Here is a 23823-nt window from a genome sequence, read left to right as displayed (position 1 = left end):
AAAATGACCATTCAAACAGAAACTACAAATATAATTATCCCTATACGTGTGCCTTTATGGTTTGCCCAGATTTCAGCCAGAATGCCTGAATGTCTAATCCCCAGATAAATTATACTTTGGAAAATGATCCACTATTCAAAAAGCGAGAGGAGCCTCCAGGCCCAAATTAGAGACTCAATACTTTTAACTGAAAAAGTGCTTTTAAAGGAAGCCTATTTCTCTTCACATCTCTTCTTTCCCCAAACCAAACACCGTAGCAACTTTAAAAATAACGCTCCACGGGTGAGACTTCTGATAGAAAGATAATGAGTATAATAATGACAGTGTGCCTTTTTCCCCTTATCCATTCCCACATGTGAATATTCACAGGGACTTTGTTATCATGGTTATGACTTTTCAAGATAACAGGAAGGTTGGCATGTACATGCAGGGAGAGCTCTTCCAAAGGGGAAGCACAGGAAGCTGGACAGCAGAAGGATGCTGGTTAGCAGAGAACCTGGCATGGCCTGTTAGCTCTTTTGGGAGTAAAGCCACTGGTCTGGCATCCTGGGACTTTCTCCAGCTTGCCTGGGAGGGTGTCCCACCCTCAGGTGACCGAGGACCAAGTACCCAGTACCTGGTAGCCACCTCTCCTGTGGTGGCAAGACCAAGGTGTGAACTTGCCAGGCCAAGTCCTTCCGAGTCGCACTAAGTAGTAGCACCTGGGTCTCTCTCACTTCCCCTAGGTGGCAAGCGGTGAGATCTTAGAAGTTGGATGTTTCAAGGAAGGGAACAGAAGAGGGAGATAGGGGTGACCTTTAAGACCAGAAGAGGTTGGGATGGGAGATATAGGACACAGATGCAGACAGGACCACTCTCACCTCCTGACGAGAGGGACTCAGAAGGTAGTGGAGAATGGCTTAGGCAAAACCACACCTTTAGGCTCTGGAGGAATAATCCCTGATTTAACTTTATCTGTCCTGCTCCAACCCTGGCTGTTGGGCCCCAGAGGATAAGTGACTCCTAGCAGGCAGGAGGTATTCCTAGCCTCCCATTGCATTTATCTGTGGCTCCCCAGTCTTTCACCCTCATTGGGCACCAACTCTAGGCCAAGCACTGTGCTCAGCACTAAGGATGCACAGAGGAGCTAGTCCCTCCCCTCAAAGAGTTTGTAGACCAGTGGGAGGGACAAGCTATATACTCACTGTCCCAGGATGGACAGGAACGTCTCCTAATTCCTCCCACCTCCAAAACACAAAGCTGGGCAAACAGCCCCATGAATGCTTCTTTAATTGATGTACTAAACACTGCATCGTTTTATTTCAGGAAAGCCTTGATCCCATCCATGGTACACTTGCCAGCTTGCTTGCAAGGATTTTGATTTTTGTCACAGTTTGGTGGGAAAATGACTGATTTGAGAAGCAAAACCAGAAACACAGGAGAGCAGGAATATCAAATAGGCTCAATCGTGAGGCTTATTCTATGTGATATGACTGGTGATCTGACATAAAGGAATCAAGAATATTCTAACCCAATCTGCGAGGGAGACTAAATTAGGGCTTCTCTAAGGTGCTTGAGGTTTGAAATACAATTTTAAGGGACTTCAAAAAGTTAGGGTGAATAGAATTATTGCAGAAAAGAGGGGGACATTCCATATAAGCCAGAATGTAAGGGACAAAACAGTGACCTCAAAGGAGATTTGAGGAAAAAACAAACCAGATGTGAAGGTGGCAGAAAAAGATCCAAGAATTGTTTATCACAGGCCAAATACTGGATTTCAGTTTCCTAAGATCTTGGCTCTGAATTAGAGCCCAAATCCTGTTTGGCCAATCAGCATGTTGGAAAGAACATCAGACCCCTTGTGTCCCAGCTGTGTACACCCAGGACTTGGGGCAAGGCCCTCTTTTCTGGGCCTCAGTTCCCACAGCAGTCCTATGAGAAACAAGGTGGGAGGCTGGGGAAGAGTGGAAAGTAGGGTGAGTGTGAATGAGCAACACCCAGAGAGCTGGCCCACTCCCCATTCCTGTCTACCCTGGGGTGCAAACAGTCTCAAGCACTGTCAGGGTACCAAGCATGCATCCCTGTGTTCAAGTCCGCCCTTCTGCAAAGGCTCTGGGACCTTCTCTGCTTCCTTTCCCTCCTAAAACTGGCCAGTTTAAAGATTTGCCCACAAACTTTTGTCTAGCTCTAGCTGCTTGTCAAAAATCCCTGGTTAAAACCCCAAGATGATGGGGAGGAGGTGCGGGGGACCTCCAGACCTCCACTATTCTCCATTGTCACGCCCCCAGACCAGTTCCAGGCTCCAAGTTGGTAGGGGCGAGTTCCCAAGTTACCAGGTCAAATGTCCCTTCCCATCCTGGCCACGGCAGCCCAGTGCGAGGGGGGAGGGCGGGTAGCGGCCCCGAGGCACCGGGTCCTGAAAGCGAGAGTGCCCTCACACTCACAGACAACGTACGCTCACACTTGCACCCGCACGCATGTCCTCACTCACACCCACACAGACACATCGGGCACTGTGCCTCGGCAGCCGGCGACTGCGCGGCGCGGGGTTAATTGAATGCACATTGATTCTGCCGCCCGCCCGGCCCGGCGTGGGCGAGAAGCTGAGCGCCCGGGGTGGGGACGTCCCTCCTCCTCTCGTGACACTGCGCTCGTACCGAGGCGAGGCGGGGAGCCGGTCCCTGCGCGCGGCCGGGCTCCTGGAGCGTGCGCGGCTCGGGAACTTTGCTGGGCCGGCCCGCAGTCCTGGGTCTTGGGACACGTGCGCGGCCAGGAGCGAGGGGTGGGGGGGTAGGCAGGAGCTGGGGAGAACGGCCAGAGAGTTTTTCTGCCAAACTTTGATCCTGACATTTAAAAATGGAGGCGGCCAGGCCTGGCGCGCCAGGAGGGCCCTAGCGAGAGGGAGGTGGAGGAGAGAACTGGGGCGAGCCTGGAGAGGGGCACGGAGGGGAAGGGTTGGGAGGAGGGACGCTGTGCAAGACAAAATCAAGTCAGTGTCTGCGAGCCTCAGAAGTGAGAAGGGACTTGAGGAATCTTTTAATCTGGTGCTTGTCACACCACCTTCCACCTATGAGGAAACTGAGGCCAAGGAACTGATGGGTCCAAAGTCACACCGGGATGAGTTGAACACTTAGATTTTAAAAGCTGGAGGTGGGATCCAGGGAGGGCACGGAAGTAAGGAGAATGGTGTCTGAGTGGATCCAAGCACTCCAAGAATGTTCCATGACCCTCAATCAGCAGTGGGGCCCGGAGGTGTCCCCTCCAAACCAGTCCAAACCAGGCACCTCCTGTGGGGCCCTGTCTTCAGATCTCTGCCTTCCCTCCAGCTCCTCTGCCTTGCTGACACCAAAGCCCACTAAAGCCTGAATAAAGGGTGCCTCCTTTGGTGGATGGGGAGGGAGGGCAGGACCCTACACTCCACAAATGCCTGGATCCTACCCATTCTCTCCCCTTCAAAGACCAGGCAGGGCAGTGCTCCCTCCCCTTTCCCACAAAGACAAACTGAGGCCCAGCAGCTTTAAGAGAAGGAAGAAAGCTTGAACCCAGAGCCAGGCCTCAGTGCACATCTATCTGCATCTGTCACTGGCTCCAGCTCTTTGTCACTGGAGCTCCTCCAGCTCCAGGGTGTATCTGTAGTCCCACCACGGTCCCATGGCAAGAGCAAGTGGAGTTTTATTACAGGTGGGGTCTGGGGCCGAATTCTAGGTTGTCCTTGACTTCTCCCCACAAAATTGTGCAGTCTTGGGCAGGCACGATCCCAGGTGGGAAGGGGCTAGGTTGGGAAAGGACATGCCCATGACAGGCAGGGCCACAGGCCAGAGCACATGCCCCAGGAGTTACCAGCCTCCCCAAACCAAGAGCCTATAGGCTGGGGAGGAGGAGCAGGAACCAGAACTCAGCAGAAGCCAGGTTGCCAGAGAGGCGTTATGAGGAAGCATTGAGTGCCCAGGGCCGCTGCTGGATTCCCAAGAGGATCTGGCTTTGTGCTTCCTGGAAGTACCCGTCCCCTGTTCCTGGCTGTCACCCCAAGACCTGCCCGCCCTGATCCAAGGACCCCAGCAACAACTGTCCCACTCCCCTTGCCTGTAAGGTCCCCTGCACCCTTCTAGCTGGCACAGCCTGCCCCTCCTGCTGTGCTGCTCGGGTTACCAAGAAGCCTGCCACGGAAAGCCTGCCATCCAACCCATTGTTCCTCAGGCCAGGAGGGCAGGGGCCCAGACGCAGACCCCTCCTCCCGGCTGGGGTGGGGGCAGATTCCCCCAGCCACCACAGCAGGCAGGGGCCGCAGCCTTGGGTTGGGGAGCGGGATGGCAGTGGAACTCCATGAGGCTTTAGGCCACCTTGCCCAAGCAAGGGGACAGCACAAGGACAATCAGCAGCCTGGCTCCTGGTGGCTGATTACGTCTCTTCTCTACTCCTCCTCCCCCCCTCCAACAGGACCCCTGGGGAGACAGATCCTTCTCTAGCCACACCAGTTCCTCTCCTGTGATTTGTTCTGAATTTTCAAACAAAGAGTAATTATGACAGATGTGGAGCAATCAGCGTCATTATGCGGAAACAAGAAAGGGAAAGGGAGCTGAGGGGGCCCCACAGGGGAGGGTAACTTGTCTTTCCTCCTCGGGAAGAGGCAATTCCCACCTCCACGGCCAGCAGCCCCAGCACCCTCCCAACTTCCTTTCCCTACAGGAACCTGTACCCTGCACCCTGCACCCTGCACCCTGCCCCAGACAATCTGGGGCAACAGAGCCTCACAGCCTAACTGGCCCACCACACCATGGGCCTCCAGCAGCCACTGGGGGTGGGGGGCATGGAGCCCCACCTGGCCCACCTGGAAGTGGCTCCCACTTTGGCCAGGGTTCAAAGCTGTTCTCTGCTCCCAACACTCCTTGCCTCCACCCTGTATGTGCCCTAGTACCCAGCTCTATTTCTGAGGCATTAATTCTGATTATGTTCTCAAGGGACTCTAGTCCCCTCTAAGGATCCTCAGGCCATTGAACTTCGGGTCAGGGAGACCTGGGTTTAAATCCCAGCTTCCTTACTTACTGTGTGCCCTTGAGCAAGTTAATTAACCATTCTGGCCTTCTGTTTACTCATCTGTAAAATAGGACTAGTAATACCTATCAATGCAAATGTTGTGGGAATTAAGTAAGTTAATACATAAAGGACTCAGGACAGCACAGCCCCCAAATTACTAGCAATACTTCTACTAGTTAGTTCACCACAAGTGCCAGCACATAGGTAGCCCTCAAATCACTCAGCTCAGCGCCCAATGTGGTTTGGAAACCTGGAGGCCCCTGAAATACACCATGGATGTCAGGAGCCCACACCCAAGGTTTGCTGGTTAACGCTCACATCCAGAACTACAACTGCAGATAAAGCCTGGGGCAGGGCAGGATGCAAGAAAAACAGAAATATACATATATGGGTACCAGTTTCCCCTTGGGGAGGAGCATATAAAAAGATCCCTCCCTTCCCCAACTAGAGAGGCACCTGGGAAGGCGAGAGGTATGACACACCCAAGAGGTCCCCTAACCTGCCCAGGCTGGAGGACGAGCCATGTCCTTGGGCAGGTTACCTCCTTGGGGACTCAGTTTTCAAGTCTGTAAAATGACAAGGTTGGACTAGGTGAGCTCCAGAGTTTGTCTCACTGCTCTGGATGCCTGTGATCCCACTGGAGGCTGGGAAGCCCGCCAAGGTCCTAGCCAGGCTGGGAATTTAAGGGTTCTTTTGCTGTAGCCTGCAACTCAGTGAAAGAGCTAGGACTTGGTTCTCTCTCACGGTGGTCTGCCCCTCCTCTCCATTTAGGTGGTCTGGTCTCCGTCCGCCCACCCTAGGGCCCTGGAGCCTCTTGCTAGTCCCCCCTCACATTCCAATGGCCTTGGGGCAGCAGCCAGACCAGAAAGTCCAGTTCCTGCCCATTATCACTGCTCGCATCTGCACTGCAACCCAACACCAGCATTCCAGAGAGCAGCCTAGGGCTGCCCCCACCACCCACCGTGGTCAGTGTCCGGGCTCAGAGACAGGCCCCAAGCAGGGGCCAGTGTTCTCAGATTCCTCCCAGGGAAGGTCTGCCCCCAGGGGGGCTCTGGCTTGCTGGGGAGGCCATGGACCCCTTTCCTTTGGGGTCATCTTCGAACCTCATCCTCTCAGCCTCTCCTCTTCCTATCTTTGTTCTGTGCCCAGGCCTGCGCTCACCTAACAGAGGGATCTCTCTCCCAGCACAGCAAGGGATGGTGGACACAGGAATTGCCACAATTGGAGAAAGAGGCAGGAAGAAGGACAGAACAATAGAGAGAGGAGTTGGAGAAAGGACAGGGCAGAAGAAGCAAGGGCTGAGGGGTGATAAAGACAAAGACCCTAGGCGTGGCCTCACAAGAAGGCAGAGGCGGAGGGCAGTTTGTGGAAGAGTGTCAAAGGGCACTGAACCAAGATCCAGAGATGAGATAGACAAAAGTGGGTGTGAGAAGCTGGGATGTGAGCCCTTTGCATCCAATTTCCCTCCCTGGGCCTGAATCAGGTGGCTGTCTGGCTGCTATTAAGCCTACACTCTCCAACTCCCTCCATCTCCCTGGGGCCTGGGGTCTGGCCAACCACCTTTGCTCAACCCCTGCCTTCCCACCTTCACTGGTCCCGATATCACGTGTCCAGGCACCCCTCCTCAGGAAGCCACTGGGGCTGCTCCCATCTGTTTTCTGTCCTTCCCTTATACCTGAGGGCCATCACAAAGAGTGAGCATTTCTTGGAGCAGGCTGGACAAAGCTGGGGGCCAGGGGAACAAGCCCGGGGGTAAGGAGCAGCACAGGCCAGCAGGCTCTATCGCAGCCAGATTGCTGGCACCTACCTAATGAATAAAAAAGAACACGGTGTAGGCTCCCAAGGTGCTATAGCTGTGACCGCACGCCCATAAGGTAAGCCCTCACCCTTCTCTCACTTCAGTCAGCTGGGTAAGTATCAGTCTTCACAGGACCTACAAATTGGCTACCACTACCTCCTGCCCTGCACCTGTCCTGTCCTGTCCACTCTCGCCTTCCAGTCTGGCCACAATGTCCAAGGGAAGTGGGATTCCCACAGCAAAGCCCTTAGAGAAGAGATAGACCCCAATCTTGGGCCCCATGCACATCCTTCAGGCACGCACCTGTATGCTCAGGTACCCACACAGCTCCAGGTGGCCACACACACACACACACACACACACACACACACTACTGATGTCTACATTCCTTATTGCAACAAGGCTATGGCCAGAGAATCTTAGGGTGCCATAGGTTATTTACACAAGGCAGACACTTTTGGAATCACTTGGTCCTGTTTAAACAAAGACAACAGTGAGCTCTTTGGTTTTCCATCCTGGGTGCCCTTCTGTTCCATTCTAATTTTTTGAAGGCTGTGTAGAACAGCCTTCAAGCTGCTATGAAAAGTCTCTCTCTCTCTCTCTCTCTGTCTCTTACATGGACACACACACACACACACACACACACACACACCCGCAGGGACTCTAGAGAGGAGAGGGAAAGGCAATACAAGAAAGCCAGGAGTGAAAAAGTCCTTTCTCCCTGGGGGTGGGGAGGGGACAGGGGGTTAAGGGGGGCTGGGGGCCTGTTTCATTTGCAGGCTGCAAATGCCTCTCCTATTCACCGGCCTGCATTCCCAGCCAAGGCGCCCGGCCACGGACAATGCCGGGAACAGGAACAGAGGAGATTTGCACATTGTGTTCAAGGGGCCAGCTGGCTGCCTGCGACAGTGGAGCCAAGGTGTGGGAACCAGAAGCATTCGACTTCCACATTCAAGTCCTGCGGGTGGGGGTGAGCGGGGCCCTCCCCCCTCAGCTGGGGCCAGTGTGGCTAGGGACAGGGGCCTCATCCTGCCAGGGAATAAAGTCCAAGGCAGGAGACCCCGAGACCCAGGCATGAAGGGTACCGAGCAGTATGGTCTCTGCTTCATGCTCCATCTGGCGAGGAAGAGTCTCAGCTCCTCTGGAGATAAACATGCAGCAGCAACCACCCCATGATCGTGCCCTGAGTGTGTTATATTCCCCTGCCGATCCGCCCTGTTCACAAGCTTCTGTTCCTTTGAGCTATGCTATCAATTACAAAGCCAGAAGAGACAGAGAGAGAGGGAGAAAGCAAAAGAGAAGCGGCAAGAGAAACAAGAGAGACAGAGCTTTCCACCCGGAGAGCCACATGTCCATTTAGTTTTTACCAAGCTCCACAGGCAGGGGATGTGAGAAATACAAAAGAGAAGCCCTTTAGGAGCTTAAAATCTAGTCGAGGAGACAGATGGAATACCCAGCCCCAAAACAGTTACTTAACAATGTAAGCAGCCATCACTGAAAGGGAGGTTGGGCCTGAATGCCACAGACCGCAAATACTGTGTTGCCACCGCTCCCCCCCCCCACCCCGCCCCGCCCCACCGCCGCCTTAGGAGGGGGAAGAAGAAATTACTGTAAGCTAAGTGGTCTTTGGGGAGGGGTTGAGTAAGGGACAAACAGGGGCAAGAATGGACCGGGAAAAGGCCCAGCAGAGGCAAGCGTGTCTCAAGGACCGGCTGCATGGCAAGGAAGCCTTAACACCTTAGAGCTGAGATGAACCTGAGTCCAACCACTCAACTCTACAATGAGAAAAACAAACCCCAGAGAGGGTGAGTGATTGCCCAGAGCCACGTAGGACTCCTGGTGTCCGGGCAAGGGCCTTCCCATCACACCTCACGGCTTCTTAGGAGTGTCAGAGGAGTCAGTGTGGAGGACTGACGGGCGTGTAAAAGGGCCTGACTTTTGGCCATTTGCAACGACCTCTGGCATGGTTATGGGCGAGCTGCCTGGCATTGTACCAGAGCAGGCCTAGTCATTGTCATTCATCTGCTCATCACACCAGTGACGTTTCAGCAACACCTGGTCCTGCTCTACCAGGTGGGCAGATGTGTGTGTTTGAGAGGCAGTGGGGAGGCTTCCTCAGGGCTACCTCAGCTGAGCTGCCCTTCAAGGAGAAAAAGCTTGGGTTCCATACCTCAGGTCTGAGCATACAACCTCCAGGTGACACAGGCCTCTGAGGTTACCAGCCACTGTGCCAGAAACTACTTCCCTCCACAGCCACTGCCCTCCCCAGAAACACTCCAGGGTCCCCTCCCCTAAATACACTGAGCCCCACCTCTCCGCATAAGCTGTACTCCCCAGTAGCTCCAGCCCATAGTTCTCCCACACCCTGCCCCCACAACCTGGCTCCACAGATCTAGACTCTGACCCTTCCCCAGATGCACACAACCGTGGATCTTGCTGCTGAAAGAGGGTTCCAGAGTGGCTGGTTAAACCACTTTCCCTCAGCCTGGTTGAGAATGAATCGGACTTTAGAAGTAGGTACCTGTGGGCCTGAGAAGTAAGTGCCTCCCTGAGATGGAGGCAGCAGGAACCTAGACTTGGACTTTCTCTCTCTTGCCGCCCCCCACAGCCTCTTTCTAGGAGTCTGGGCTAAACCAGGGGCCTTCCTGGAATCACCACAACTAGAGGAGCTTAGAACTTCGCATTTCTTCTTCTCATTTAATATTTTTATTTTTAGTAACTTAAACCATTTTTAAATGTACAGTACAGTAGTGTGTGTGTGTGTGTGTGTGTGTGTGTGGCCAGGGGCGGGGGAACAGACAATCCACAGTGGGCTCTATGTCGACAGCAGACGGTCCGGTGCCAGGATCAAGCTCATGAACCTCAAGATCATGACCCGAGTGGAAGTCAGACGCTTAACTGACTGAGCCACCCAGGCACCCCAGAACTTCTCATTTCTCAGAATCATAATGTTAACATTTAAGGAACATTTTCTAGGTGCCCTGCACTGTGCTAAGTTCTTTACCCATTCTAACATGGGTAATCCTCACAACATTCCTCCTTGGTAAGCACTATTTCCCCCATTTTAAAGACCGTGAGAGGGGGGTGCCCGGGTGGCTCAGTAGGTTAAGCATCTGACTCTCGATTTCGGCTCAGGTCATGATCTCACAGTTCGTGGGATTGAGCCCCATGTCAGGCTCTGTGCTGACAGCACGGAGCCCGCTTTGGATTCTCTCTCTCCTTCTCTCTGCCCCTGCTGCTTCCATCCACCCTAAATAAATAAATATTAAAAAAAATAAAGACTCTGAGAGGTTAAGGGGGCACCTGGCCTGCTTAATTGGTAGAGCATGATACTCTTGATCTCTGGGTCATGATTTCGAGCCCCATGTTGGGTGTAGAGATTTCTAAAAAATAAATATATAAACTTAAAAAAAAAAGTGGAGAGAAGGCTGGGTGGCTCAGTCAGTTAAGCATCCGACTTTGGCTCAGGTCATGATCTCATGGTTCATGGGTTCAAGCCCCGCGCTGGGCTCTGTGATGACAGCTCAGAGCCTGGAGCCTGTTTCAGATTCTGTGTCTCCCTCTCTCTCTGACCCTCCCCCGTTCATGCTCTATCTCTCTCTGTTTCAAAAATAAATAAACGTTAAAAAAAAAAAATTAAAAAAAAAAAAGTGGAGAGAAGGCTGGGTGGCTCAGTCAGTTAAGCATCCGACTTTGGCTCAGGTCATGATCTCATGGTTCATGGGTTCAAGCCCCACGTCGGGCTCTGTGCTGACAGCTCAGAGCCTGGAGCCTGCTTCAGATTCTGTGTCTCCCTCTCTCTCTCTGCCCCTCCCCTTCTTGCACTCTGTCTCTCAAAAATGAATAAAACCATTAAAAAAAATAAAATAAAAAGTGGGGTGTAAACAACTTGTGTTGGAATTTAAAAAGATAAAAAGTATATATTATATCTATAAAATAAAGACTCCCAGAGGTTAAGTGACTTGCCCAAGTCCATCCAGTTGGGGTATATTTGCTTCCACGGCCCACCCAGGCGGAACAGCACCAGGCTGGGAGGGAGTCCATCCTGGCTCTTTGAGAACCTGGCCACCATGGAGATAGGCTGGGCCACACCCTAAATTAGCGGTCACTTACCTAGCACTAACAGTACTACTTGATGATCACTTTCTAGGTGTCAGGCCCTGTGCCAGAGGTTTATATCCATCACCTCATTTGATCCTCCAGTAGCCCTGATAGGCTGATGAGATTGTGACCATTTTGTCAGATGAGGGCACAAAGGCTCAAGAGGGTCAGTAATTCATCAGTGAGTGGCAGAGCTGGGGTTCAAAGTCTGGCCCTACACCTGTGTTCTCCCAACTGTTGTGCCACCCACATACCCGCCCCCTCCCCCGCAGTGATCATGACCTGGGGGTGGGCTCTGCTCTAGCACCTTGGACTGGTGGCGTCAGTCGGCTTCATCTGGGCTCTTGCTAGAAATGCAGAACCCCAGGCCTTGGCTTAGACCTACTGACTCAAAATATGAATTTTACCAAGTTCCTTGGGTACTTCATGGGCAGAGTAAGATTTGAGAAGTCCTGGTCTAGATCATATAGATCTTTGCTCCAATTCTCCAAGGGGCCTGAGACCAGAAAGTGAAGGCAGGGACTGAGAATATCAGTGGGGGGTGGGTGCTCCAATCATCTCCCCTCCTTGTATCTAGCCCATTTATCTCTCTCTCTCTTTTTTAAAAATACTTTATTTTTAAAATATCTCTATACCCAACGTGCGGCTCGAACTCACACCCCCAAGATCAAGAGCATACTCCAGGGGACTGAGCCGCCTGAACTCCCCATAGCCCATCCCTCTTTGCGGTCATCCAGGGGCACAGACCTCAACAGGTGTGAGCCAATGCACATATTCCCACTGGGTCAGGTGATGCACATGCCTTCCCCAAAGCCCTCCAGAGGGATGGCAGAGGGTCTCACAGGCCAACCCAGCTTCAGCCCGCACTCTGAGGCCCACACTCTGAGGTTTGGGAGAATCCCCAGGCCTTCCCAGGAAGGAGTTAAAACAGAACAAGTTGCACTCTGGCTCCAATAATTCCACTCCCTGGTAGATTTCCCTGGAGTACTTCCTAACTGAATCCCAGTGAGGGAGAAAGCTGGGGGCTGGGAGCAGAGTCAGGCAGTTTGCTTTTGTTGGCGATGTCTGTAAATCACCTTTAAATGAAGAATACAGTATTGGCTCCCATTACTGAGTGCCTCCTATGTGCCAGGCAAATAGTGGGGTGTGTTTAGTCCTTACAATCATCCCACAGAGTAGGATTAAATGCACATTTCACAGGTGAGTAAACTGAGCCCCAGAGAGGTTAACTTGTCCAGGGTCTGTCTTATTAACAAATGTCTTAATTTGCAGCCTCCAGACTGTAAGCACATGGAACTGCAAGGCAGAGAACCCAGACATGCTGGACTCATGAATACTCTCAGGACCCTGAGCCACTCCATCCTAAAAAGGAGGTATTTGGACCTGAAGCACTCAAGGGATCAGCCTGCCGTGTAGTCCACCCTGGTCAGGCCATCTTTGAATGACAGCATCTGAGACCACTGGTATGGAAGAGGGGGCGTTCCTAGCTGTCGCCTTTGGCCCAAAGGTCAGATGCCCCCCAGGGCTGCCCCCACAGACCTGGACCCCTATCTGCCCTGCCAGGCTAATCCGCTGGGGCTGGGTGGACTGTGTCTGTGAGCCGTGCTTAGCATGGCCCCTCCCCATCAGCCCCCAGGGAGCAGGCAGGAGAGGCAGGGGGCTCCAGAGGGCTCCTCACACCTTTCAGCAAGGCACCCTCCCATGTCACACAACATCTGCAGTGCCTGCAGGCACATGGGCAGGGAGTTATTACCAAAGGAGAAAACTCAGGCAGCTAATCAGCTTTAGAGGTTTCTAGGGACATCAGCTTGTGAAGTGAGAAAAGGAGATCCAGCCACCCGGTTGCTTGGTATCCAAGCATTCCCCCACGGGGTCACAAGCCTTGCGGGGAGGGGGGGCGGAGAGGGAGGCTGCATCAGACTGCCAGAGCCTGGAGGCAACCCCCCAGCTGTCCCCAGGACCCCAAAGGATTAACTAGGCTGACCTCACCCACCGGCCCTTCCCCCAGCTAGAGCCACAGCTCAGTTCCTGATACTGTGGGAGTTTAAGGAAACCAAACATCTTGAAGGTATTACCATTTATAGAAAAGCACATTTACAATTAGCTATATATAAACACCTGGGATTTATCTCCCAGAATTCTAGGCCAGCGATGCAGGGGCCAGTGTTGACACAAGCCAGGGAGAGTGTGGGGGTCATCACCTTGAGAAATCTCCTTTCTCTCATGGGCAAATCTTCCCGGGGGCCCCACCCCTGTGTCCACGTCCACGCTTCTCTTCCTCACACCCAGCCATCTGCTCAGGGGATGCACCAGCCTTCCCTACACCGCCGAGGGCTGGGGTTGCGGGGTCACTGAGACAGAAGTGATTCCGTCTCAAGGTCCAGAGAGCTCCATATGGGGGCCTGGATCAGCCTTCTTTAGAACAAAGGGGCATCTTAAACTCAATGAGAGGGCTCCTGCCTCAGAACGATTCATCACTCACCAGTCATTCCCAGCAACCGTGCACATGCCCTCAGAGCCAGGGAGAAACTCGGCAGCCATCAACCAGGGAAGAGGCAACATGCCACAGGAGTCAGGGGGAGTTGGGGGACGGTTCAGGCAGCCTAGACTGCAGTCCGGCTCCTCGGCCTACTGCAGTGTCATGGAATCCCTCTAAGTCTCAGTGCTGTCACCTGTAAAAAGGGGGCAAAAACTGCCTATCTCCCTGGGCCACGATGATGACTGAATGAGATCATTTATGTAAAAACACTTAGGCAGGGAGCCCAGCACACAGCAAGTGCTTGCTAAGTGTTAACTAGAATTATTACCAGCACCTTTAAGGTGTTGCCTCTTTAATCAGCCTCTTTAGTGGACACCCCCTCCCCTGGATGTATGAAGTTATGGGGCAGAGAACACTCACCACTTCTAAAACTTTTGCCCTCTCTCAAGAGCAGCAGTTCTCAGCCAGGACCGCCCCGCCCCCACCCCCCCCAGCCTGCCACCGACCAGATCCATAGGTAAGTCTGGGTTACACACCCACGAGTGTGCACAAAGAACAACAGAATTTTTGCAGGACGGGGCAGCAGAGCACAGCCATCACTTCATCACAACTGGTGGTCCGTCAGTGCAAGCCGAGCACAATTCTAGAACAGGAACACCTTGCCTGGCCTTTTCCCTCCATCCAAAACACATCAGATAGCAAGTCGCCACAATGTACACTTTGAATCTTTTAAAATTCTATTGTCAGTTATACCTCAATGAAGCTGACATTGAAAAAAAAAAAACCAAGTACACTAGCATGAAGGTGAATGGGAGGGACGTCATCATTGTGGTGACCCTGAAATTATTCTGCCATATTTTTTTTTGCAAAACAAATTGTGGACAAGCTTCAGAATATCACTACTGTACAGTGAGTCTTATCCTACCCAAAAGATTTGAAAGTCAGCACATAATTAAAAATGGCATGTAGCTAAATCACCCTTCAAAATTCTCTTAAATCACTCATAAAGTATGACTATTGTTTCTTTTTTCTTTATTTTTTAATCTTTTTTTTAGTGTTTACTTACTTTTGAGAGAGAGAGAGAGAGACAGAGTGCAAGCTGGGAAGAAGCAGAGAGAGAGGGAGACACAGAATCTGAAGCAGGCTCCAGGCTCCGAGGTGTCAGCACAGAGCCCCACGTGGGGCTCGAACTTACTAACTGTGAGATCATGACCTGAGCCAAAGTCGGACAGACGCTTGAATTGACTGAGCCACCCAGGCGCCCCAACTATTGTTTCTTTAAACACGAGAATCCTACTCAATGACCTGGGTGCTCACAGTATACGGGAAGCTAAGGCACACCGGCCCAAGAATTGGCTAAGGCTCACCCTCTTTCTCTCCCTCTCCCAGCAACAGTGTTTGGCTACATTCTTGTCAAATTACATTCCAATCAATTAAAAGAATATGTGATATAATTCTACCACCACGAATGATTACTATGTACCTTTTAACTGACCCACGCTAAGAAATCCGTCCTCCACAAGGCTGACAGTACTGCTCCCCTGCTCCCATCCCCTAGGCTGGACCTGGATACCCAGTCTGGGAAAGAACAGTGAAGGGTGTCCACTTACTTGCAGCCTGGATTCGAGCCTTCCGGCTGACCACTAGCCCAAAGCGGTTCTGAGCCACACACTCATAGTCACCCTCGTCTGAAGGGCTGCCTCCCCGATCCAGCCGGAAGTGATGGATCATCAGGGACCCATTGGCCAGCAAGGTGGAGTGGGTACTCTCCAGCAGCTCCACCCCATTCTTCCTCCAGGTGATTCGCACTGGAGGAGTCCCCTCCACTCTGCAGCCCAGCACTATAGGCTGCCCAGGGACTGCAACATCATCGCTTGGTTCCACAGCAAATGCCAGTTCAGCAGAGTGGCCAAGACCTGTATCGGGCCGGGAAGATGAGAGGAAAAGGAGAGGTCAGTGTCGAATGAACAGGCAGGGAGAACTCCATACACAGGTGTTCCAAGTTCCCTGGATCTGCACACCCACCCCACCTTTCTGTAACACTAATAGAAATCCCTATTATATACAGAACTTACTTTATGCAGTACAAAGTGCCGTCTCATGCAGTATTTTACTCAGCAGACCATCTCAGAGAGAGAGAGATTATTCGTACCATTCCCTCTTTTACAGATAAGGAACTGATGTCCAGAGATATTAAGCAACTTGTCCAGGGTGTCACAATTAACAGTTACAAATCTGAGATCCAAAAGTAAGACTGATTGCAACACAACTGCTGCCTCTTTTGCAGTCACTTTGGCTAAACGCTGAAGCCTCACAGACTTGCAGGGTGTGACCTTAGGTAAAGTGTTCAACCTGTCCTAGCTTCCCATTCCTCATCTGTTTAAGTCAGGAACATAGGGGCCCCTGGGTTGCTCAATCAGTTAAGCGGCCAACTCTTGATTTCAGCTCAGGTCTGATCTCAGTGGGTTCCTGAGATCAAGCCCCACATCGGGCTCTGCGCTGACAGTGTGGAGCCTGCTTGGGATTTTCTCTGTCCCTCCCCACCCCCCAAATAAATAAATAAATAAATAAACACTTAAGAAAAAATAAATCAGGAACACAATGTGGCTTGTATCATAGAGTTGTTGAACAAGATGAACAGATTCAAAGTCACTATGAAGTTCTGGGAGCCTGGGTGGCTCAGGTGATTACATTTCCAACTCTTGGTTTTGGCTCTGGTCATGATCTCATAGTTTGTGAGTTCAAGCCCCATGTGGATTTCTGTGCCAACAGTTTGGAGTCTGCTTGGGATTCAATCTCTTCCTCTCTCTGTGCCCCTGCCTGGCTTTCTCTCTCTCTCTCTCTTAAAATAAATAAACATTTAGGATAAAAAAAAAAAAAAAAAAAGAAAAGGTAGATGTTCTAAGCAAAGGTATAGTGAGACAGTAATAAACCATTGCTTATTTTTGCTGGCAAAACCATCTGAGGCCTGGTCTGATGCCTGGCAGGGAGCAGGATGTGTGGGTGCGGTACCAGGTACAGGCTAGGTTATGGCCCAGCCTGCTGCCTCTCCCCTAGGATGCTCTGAGTTTGGGTTGTTCTGGCTGTTTTGCCTTTGTCATAAGGAGAATTGAGGGGATACCAAGCGTCAACTCAGACTTCCCAAAATTCAGGAACAGGGAGGTTTCTAGAACCTTTACTCTGAGCGACCTCACCACTCCTGTAGAAGAAAACACAGCTGGAAGAAGAGAAGGGGAAGAAGGTGATCCGGGAATCAGGAGAATCCCGACAGGAAGGACAAACGCTCCAATCCCAGGCGTGACGCCAAGTCCCCAACTTCTCCAACGAGCCACTTACCAGACCAGTTACAACTTCACTCCAGGAGGAATGAACCCACCTGGTCTGAAAGGGCAGCCACAGAGCCCTCGTCACATTTCCAGGGAACTAGCGATCCTGGAGCTGGCCCCTCCCCAACAGACCAGCGCCCTCCCTGGTTGGGGGAGATGGAAAGTGGGTGGGGAGAAAGGAGGAGGGGGGCTAGGGTTACGTACGATTCCCCCAAACACAGGGATATGTAATATTTTAAGACATTTGAGGGTTTACACCCCTTCGACCCCCTACCCACCCTCCCCCTGTCCTGCGTTTCAGCCGCCTCAGCCCCCAACCCAACCCCGGTATAGCTGTTGAGGGATAAAGTTTCTTCTCGTAGATGCGGACGGGATATCTTTCTTCTCCGGAGCTGAGAGAAGAGAGAATACCGCCCGGACGAGTGTCCGCTGAGTGTGTGGGATGGGAAGGGAAGGGACTAGACTTGCACTCCTCTCCCGTGAGATGGGCCCACACAGCTACAGAGGGAAAGGGTGGCGATGACGGAGCTCTGAGCAGTAACGCGGGCAGACCCCCGAGCCTCGGGACAGGGGCGCTCCGCCTGTGCACCCTCCGGGGAAGGGCGGGCACGTGGGTGTCCCCGCCGCTCGTTCCCTCTCAGTCAGCTCCCCTTCCCCTTCCTCGGCTCTCGGGGTCTGTCTTGGGTCTCCCCCTCCCCTGGCGAGGCCCTCCGGGACTCTGCTTCGTCCCCTTGCTTGGTCTTCCCTGAGCACTCCCGGTGCCAGTCCCAGCTCTAAATCCACGACATGCCCTCTCGGACCCGCCTCCACCACCCCCCCCCCCCCCGCCCGATCTGCTGCGTTCGGTCTCAGCAGCCTCGGGTTACTCTGGTCCACCCGGCTCGCTCACTCCGACGGACTCAGCCCTGCGGTGCCCCGTGGTTCGTTTCCCCCTCTCCCCAACTCAGCCCGCTCGCCTAGCTCCTGCTTTGCCGCGCTCCTCGCATATCGGTCCGGGCTCGCGTCCTGCCGGAGTCCTGGAGCCGCAGCGCACTGAACCGCAGTCTCTCTTCCAGGGCCGGGTCCTCAACAACCCCCTGCCTGCCCTGCCACCGGCTTCAGTGCCCTCTCCCCCGGCTCCGCCCTGTCCCGCTCGGCTCCCCTTCTCCGGCAAGACCCTCCGGCCCTGAGTCCGCCGGCAGGTCCGCGCAGCTCTTCCCAGGTCCGCCCCTAGCGCCCACCTACTCCCTACTCGCCCTTCCCGGGGCTCGGTCCGCGGCCGCCCGGGGCGCTCACCGTCGCTCGGCGCGGGCAGCAGCAGCGGCAGCAGCAGCGGCAGTAGGAGCCGGAGCCGGCGCGGCGCGGGCGGGCTGCGCGGGGGCGCGGCGCGCGGAGCAGCCATGGGGCTCTCGGTCCGCTCGGCTCGGCGACGCGCGGCTCCGGGGCCTCTGGCGGCTCACAACGTCCCGCGGGGCCGGCGCCGGGGCCGGGGCCGGGGCTCCGGCCGGGGCCGAGCCCGGGCGGCGGCGGGCTGGGGCCACATGCCTGCCTAGGAGCGCCGGGGGCGCAGGGGGAGCGACGCTTGCGCCATCTTGCACCCACCCCGGTGATCTGTCAGCCTTGCCCGGGGTGCGCGCTCCGCACTCGCACCGCCCGCGCCCGCCCCGCCCTCCTCCCTCTGCCCGCCGCCCCCCTTCCCTCCCCTCCCGGTCCCCTCCCCCAGCCCCTCTCCCCGGAGGCCCGGTCTGGGGAACAAAAGAGCCGGCGAGCGCTTTAAGCGGCCGGACATTCCCGGCTGAGCGGCGGACGCGCCCCCTGCGCTTTGAACTGTGGCTCGAGCGGCAGGCGCCGTCCCGGGCTGCTGCCCGGTACCCCCTGCCCGCGGGCCAGCCCCGGACTTGGGGAACTGGGGAAGTGGAGACCCAGCAGACTGTCAAGTGGGTCCGGGCTGCGGAGAAGCACTCAAAGCCATGAGATTTGCTCTGACCCTGCTCTTTCTGCTGCGCCCTTCTCCACCGTGTCCAAGTGTATATTTTCGAGATAATTCCCTAAAAGCTGCACAAACTTGTCAAAGGTTCGGTTTTCCATGGTTTCTGGTCCTGCCACCCAAAGGCTAGGACGTTTAGCTGCAAGACTGGTCTCTCTAGACTGCAGAGTTCTGGCGCTTGGGTGGACCGGAGGTAGAAGGGGTTAGGAAGCAGCTAGCTTCTCCCAGAGCCCTGGGGTAGCAGACCCAACAGGACAATGAGAACGCTGAAGTAACCTGGGTTCCGACCCTAGTTCTGCTTGCTGTCTAGCCCAGCCAACCCAGGCAGTCACTCTCTGAGCTCATCTGAAAGATATAGATAATCCTCTCTCTCTCTCTCTCTCTCTCTCCTGCTCACCCCTAGGGATTTTTTAAAAACACAGGTCCTAACAAATGACCTGGCAAACTGAAAGTTAAAATTCTCAATAACATTTCTGTCACAAAGAAGATTCTAGGTGTTTCATGTCAGAGAACATATGAGGCAACCAGTAAGAATTTTACAGACGCTATATAGGCATGTATCACCTCTTATGAGACACATACCCATGCTAGCCCTCAGCGACCTTTTCTTTTGGCCACTCATTAGTAAATGATCTTCTGTTGAGTCCAGCATGATGAGCTGGTCCATCTACTAAGTTCTAGGAGAAGAAGATTTAAAGAGGGTAGTCTTTGCCTCACTCAGCTATTTGTTCCTCTGGCATTGGGCTGGGATGGCAGAATAACTACGTCTCTCTTTTAATACCAGCTGTGGAATCTTGCAATCAGGAGTGTTAACCATACATGAACTTTGGTGCAAATGAATAAAGAAGTGCAGGCCTCCAGAGATCAGATAAATTTACTAATGACGGGGTTTGTGCAGCCCAGGGACTCCTTACTCTGCAGTGGCAATTGGAAGATGAGTCTGAGAGGCACAGCTTGAGGCATGAGTGAGCAATGAGGGGTAATGGAGAAATTCAGGGCCAGGGGGCACACCAAAGAAATTTAGGATCAGGAGACGCACCAAAGCCCCAAATCTATTTCATTGTGAGGAAAGGCAGGAATGATGGGCTTCTACTGGCCATTGGAAAGGGACAGAAGGGGGGGCCCCCCTGGGCCCAAAGTTCTGGAACTCCCTCCTGCTGGGCTTGAATTCTCAATAACCCCTTCTTGGCTTGTCCTAGACTCGGAGAGGTCAAATCAGTGTCCTGAGTTGCTGTCATTTTAAATTCATTTTGACAAGTGTTTAATTCTTCTTTATCACAACGCTTGGTCTGAGAGTGATATGCAAATAATGGCTATTCTGCTGCATGCAAAATGTGCATATCTCTCCCTATGATCTGTCAATTAACACCAGTCGGGCCCACCAGCCACTTTGGGGGTGGTCCAGGGCAGGGCAGCCCCTGGCTCTTGGTTCCCTCAAATAGAAAAGCAGGCACCAAGCAGGCTCTGTAAAGATCTTAGCAGAGCGACTGCCAACCACGAACCTGAGATGCATGTGGGGCGTGGGTGCAGAGTTTTGTATGTGGCTGTGTGCCCAGGTTTGAGTTAATGGACACCAGGGTGTTCATGACAGTGAGTGTGCATGCGTGGGCACAGTGCCCCTATGTGTGAATATGCAGCCATGAGCAACTCTGGAGACCACAGTTGCACAAAAGAATAGTCGTTAAGCCCAAACCTCTGGAGTTGCTCCTTTACTCCTCTTTTGCACCCAAGAAAGTTAAACAAATGTGCGCCCAGATGGAAAGAGGTCCCCAGAAAGCCTAAAAGAATGCCATCAAAGAAAGCATCTTTCCTAGGTTAAGTGCCTGTTGTGGGAGGAAGATAGTTCAGTTCTTTCCCAGAACCACCTGCTCTGTACCTTCCACAACCAGCATTTCCCCTCCTGGCAGGAAATACATTCTCTAGGGGAGAAAGGCTGAGGAAATTCTAGTCATTCCACGTGTTTGGAAAATAGTTTATTAATTCATTATAGGGACAGATACATGATCAATGCCTTGGCTTAACACTAAAGACTATCATATTTGTAAGGAGGGGAAAATATGCTGGAAAAATAATTAAATAATACAGCATAAACTAAATACAGACAAATAATGAGCAGGTACCGATTACACGTGTCATGCATCAAGAAAAGGAAGGTTTCTAAATGAAACTCAAAAAATGTAAGGCATCGATGGTAGGTGACAAAGGGATTAATACCCTGTAAAAGGCCAATAGACTCTTTTCTAATAAAAATACTGCTACTAAGACACAAACCTAACACTTCCAAATTACCCAGGGCCCAAATCATATATAAGGCTAGTGAGTAATGGCCACTTTCTTATCAAGTGTGAGTTATAGGCAGATACCAGATTTATTACTTATTTGCTTTTGAGAAACAATTTTCCACCCAACCTAATGGGTTATAAATTGTCTTATTTGCAGCTATTTAATTTAAACCAGAGCCTCAGTGCCTGTTAAACAAGAACATGAAAAATGACTATGTGGCGTAATGCTAAGAGCCTACTGTTAAAACAGCCCTTTAATTCAGGGCAGTTTTTTTTTTTCCCCTTTAGGAAAAAAAAAAATCAAACCAGCGAAATAAAACGAAGCTTTTGACCTTCAGAGCAATGATGAAACATATACAGTGGTGTTAGCTACAGCAACGCCGAATGCTACAGAAATAGTACAAGTGACAATTCTGTCCCAAATGAGAGACAAACCAGCATGAATAATCTTTAGTGTTATCATAAGCTGCCTGGAGGAGGGGGAGGGGGCGGGGGAGGAAATGGAGGTGCGCGTGTCAAACGTGAGTGACGCCTGAGTGTAATAAACACAGATGCTGAAAGGGTCTGAGGAAGCTGCAACTCTGCTGAGAGACATTTCACCATTTAAAAAAAAAAAGAAGAAGAAGAAGAAAGAAAAAGAAAGGATAGACTGGTTATTTCCAATTTGGCTCAGAAGCCAGAGTTAACCCTTTATGTGCCAATCAGTTAAAAAGATGCATTTAGGGAGAAAAGTCCCACATTCTATGCTATGAGAGGCTGGGGTGCAAAATCACATTAATGGCTCATCTTCTCTACACAGGAAATAGAAGTCCAGCTTGTCCCTGTGTGACAGGTCGCAGAAAATGACTTTAGGATTGACTTTAAAGGAAAAAAATGAAATGAGCCAATTACCCTTGTCCTGTGCAAAGACCTCACTTCCAGCACCTAGAGGGTGAAATTCCTCTCACCCCCGTCCAGCAGCTCATGTTCCTAGGGCACAGAGTGGGAAGTCGCTGGGCTGTGGTGCCCCCTAATCCCCACTCTCCTTCTCCAGTTTTGGCTGCAGCAGGGAAGGAAGGGCCCCAACCCCCTCCATCTAGCAATCCTGCCTCCCTGCCTAGAAGGGAGGGAATCATTTTATCCTGAGCCTCTAGGTCACATTCCCCTTTCTCGGTCTCAGAAATCCCCTTGTGTGAACTTGGATCCATCCCCTCCAAGGAGTATCCTCCTGTCTCAATCCCAGGGAGAGAGATAGATGCAAGGGAAACTGGAAGGTCTTCTCCAAACCTGCACCGGGGCCGGCAGTCTGCCTGTGGGGGGGGGGGGGGACATACGGCGGCACAGAGAGAAGAGGGTCAGGAAGATGGCGAGTGAAGTGAATGGCGGACACAGAAGTCACGCTATGGCCTCAAAGCAGACATGAGGTAGTCATGTTGTTAGGGAAGGATGCAGAGATTGAACCCAGGCAGGTGAACCACACAATGCAGTCTGGGAGAGGTGTGAGAGACAGCAGAGACAGACAGACAGGAGACAGATGGACAGCGGAGAGGAAAGGAAAGAGTATCAGGGAGAAGAAGCAGGGCAGAACTGGGACAGCGGGCTGACAGGAGCACAAGAGTAGTGAAGGGGAAGGGAGGAGAGGAGAGCCCGAGGGAGTGGATCTCCAAAACCAGGCACTTCCCAAATTACAAAGTGAAATGCAGAGTTGCTCTGAGGGCAGCCAGAGTCACCCTCTCAATCTGGGCTGGGCGACAGGGGCAAGGGAGACGGGTAGCGATGCAACTGAAATGTTAGGCATTCAGAGCCTACTGCACTCAGCCCAGCCAGACCGGAAAATGGGCCGGGGCTGTCTTTGTCAGACAGGGCATTGCAGACACTCTCAGAGTGTGTAATAAACAGCTAGGTGACGGAGGTGGGCGGGGCGGGGGGGAGGGGGGAAGGCCCACTGGGCTGGGGACTGACCACTCTGGGTCACTGTCCTGACCTGGAGGATCAATTAGGCCATAGTGACAACTGCCTAGACCAGAGTTCCTCAGCTCACCAGCCAGCACGTGCACATGAGTACAACACATATGGCCGTGCCTCACCGGTCCCTCACATGTGTCACAGAGTGTGGGGGGAGTGAAAACACCATTTCTTCCTCTCCCCATGGCCAAAGCACCCCAGGAAGCTCCAAACAGCTTGATGATATTCAGGAGCTGCAGGTACACATGTGTATATACTCAGCCACACGTGCCATGACTCACACCAGCCTGCCCCAAACTGCACCCTGTAGGGGAGCTAGGCAGAGGAGGAGACTGGGGCTCTGGGCAGGCTTGGGCTGGTTCCTAGAGGGCAGGGGGCCTTTGGCTGGCAGCTGTTCCCAGGGGTCTCCTCCAGAGCCTCACTAGGTTGGAGGTCTGGGTACGGATAAGAAGCGTTGGCTGCCTCTGGCAGGCAGGTAAGTCTGTCTGGCCCCGTGGTTGCCTGCTCACACCCTCCCAGCTCCCTGTCCAGCCAGTCTACCCCTTGCCCTAGATCCACAACACTCGAAGTGAGGTCAGGAGCCTCCGAAGACAGGGGATCCTCAGGTTCCAGGTCCTGGAGGTGGAGGTCAGGGTTCCCTTTGGATGCACTAAAGTCAGAGTGGACAATGACTTCAGCCTCCACCTGGTTCCTGCAGGCTGGGGGTGGCTTCTTCCTACCATTGCCCTGGTCAGAGCAGAGAACACAAAGACGAGGTAATCATCACTGACAATGATCATCAGAAGAACGACCAACATACTTGGTGTGGAGGAGGACTGACCCACTCCCCCAAGCCCCAGAGTGTGTATCACCTGGGAGTTGGTAAAGGAAGTACAATGATTGTCCTACAAGAGATGATGATCAGGCCGACGCAA

At 52.7% G+C, this 23823-nt stretch overlaps 2 protein-coding genes across 9 annotated transcripts in view; both read right to left on the bottom strand.

Moving 5' to 3' along the window:
* Window positions 1-18297, bottom strand: part of IGDCC3 (immunoglobulin superfamily DCC subclass member 3) — a 41353-nt gene extending 23056 nt beyond the window's left edge. For all 6 annotated transcript variants that reach the window (XR_008299113.1, XR_008299114.1, XM_053223866.1 and 3 more), the window contains exons 1-2: window positions 17993-18297; window positions 15002-15307 (exon numbers count right to left, since the gene is read on the bottom strand). Coding sequence is in view for 4 of the 6 variants with exons in the window: in XM_053223866.1 (XP_053079841.1) it covers window positions 15002-15307; window positions 17993-18098 (412 nt within the window). In the remaining 2 variants the exon portion in view is untranslated. The remainder of the gene's footprint in view (window positions 1-15001; window positions 15308-17992) is intronic.
* Window positions 18298-20641: 2344 nt separating this feature from the next.
* IGDCC4 (immunoglobulin superfamily DCC subclass member 4) overlaps window positions 20642-23823 on the bottom strand; it is a 40559-nt gene continuing 37377 nt past the window's right edge. For all 3 annotated transcript variants that reach the window (XM_053223863.1, XM_053223865.1, XM_053223864.1), the window contains exon 20: window positions 20642-23635. In XM_053223863.1, coding sequence (XP_053079838.1) covers window positions 23225-23635 — 411 coding nt within the window. In that variant the 3' untranslated portion in view covers window positions 20642-23224. The remainder of the gene's footprint in view (window positions 23636-23823) is intronic.

This window comes from Acinonyx jubatus, chromosome B3 (assembly GCF_027475565.1).
Source record: "Acinonyx jubatus isolate Ajub_Pintada_27869175 chromosome B3, VMU_Ajub_asm_v1.0, whole genome shotgun sequence".
Classification (NCBI taxonomy): Eukaryota; Metazoa; Chordata; class Mammalia; order Carnivora; family Felidae; genus Acinonyx; species Acinonyx jubatus.
Note: the sequence above shows the minus strand (reverse complement) of the source record. Positions and strands in the feature narration are given on the sequence as shown.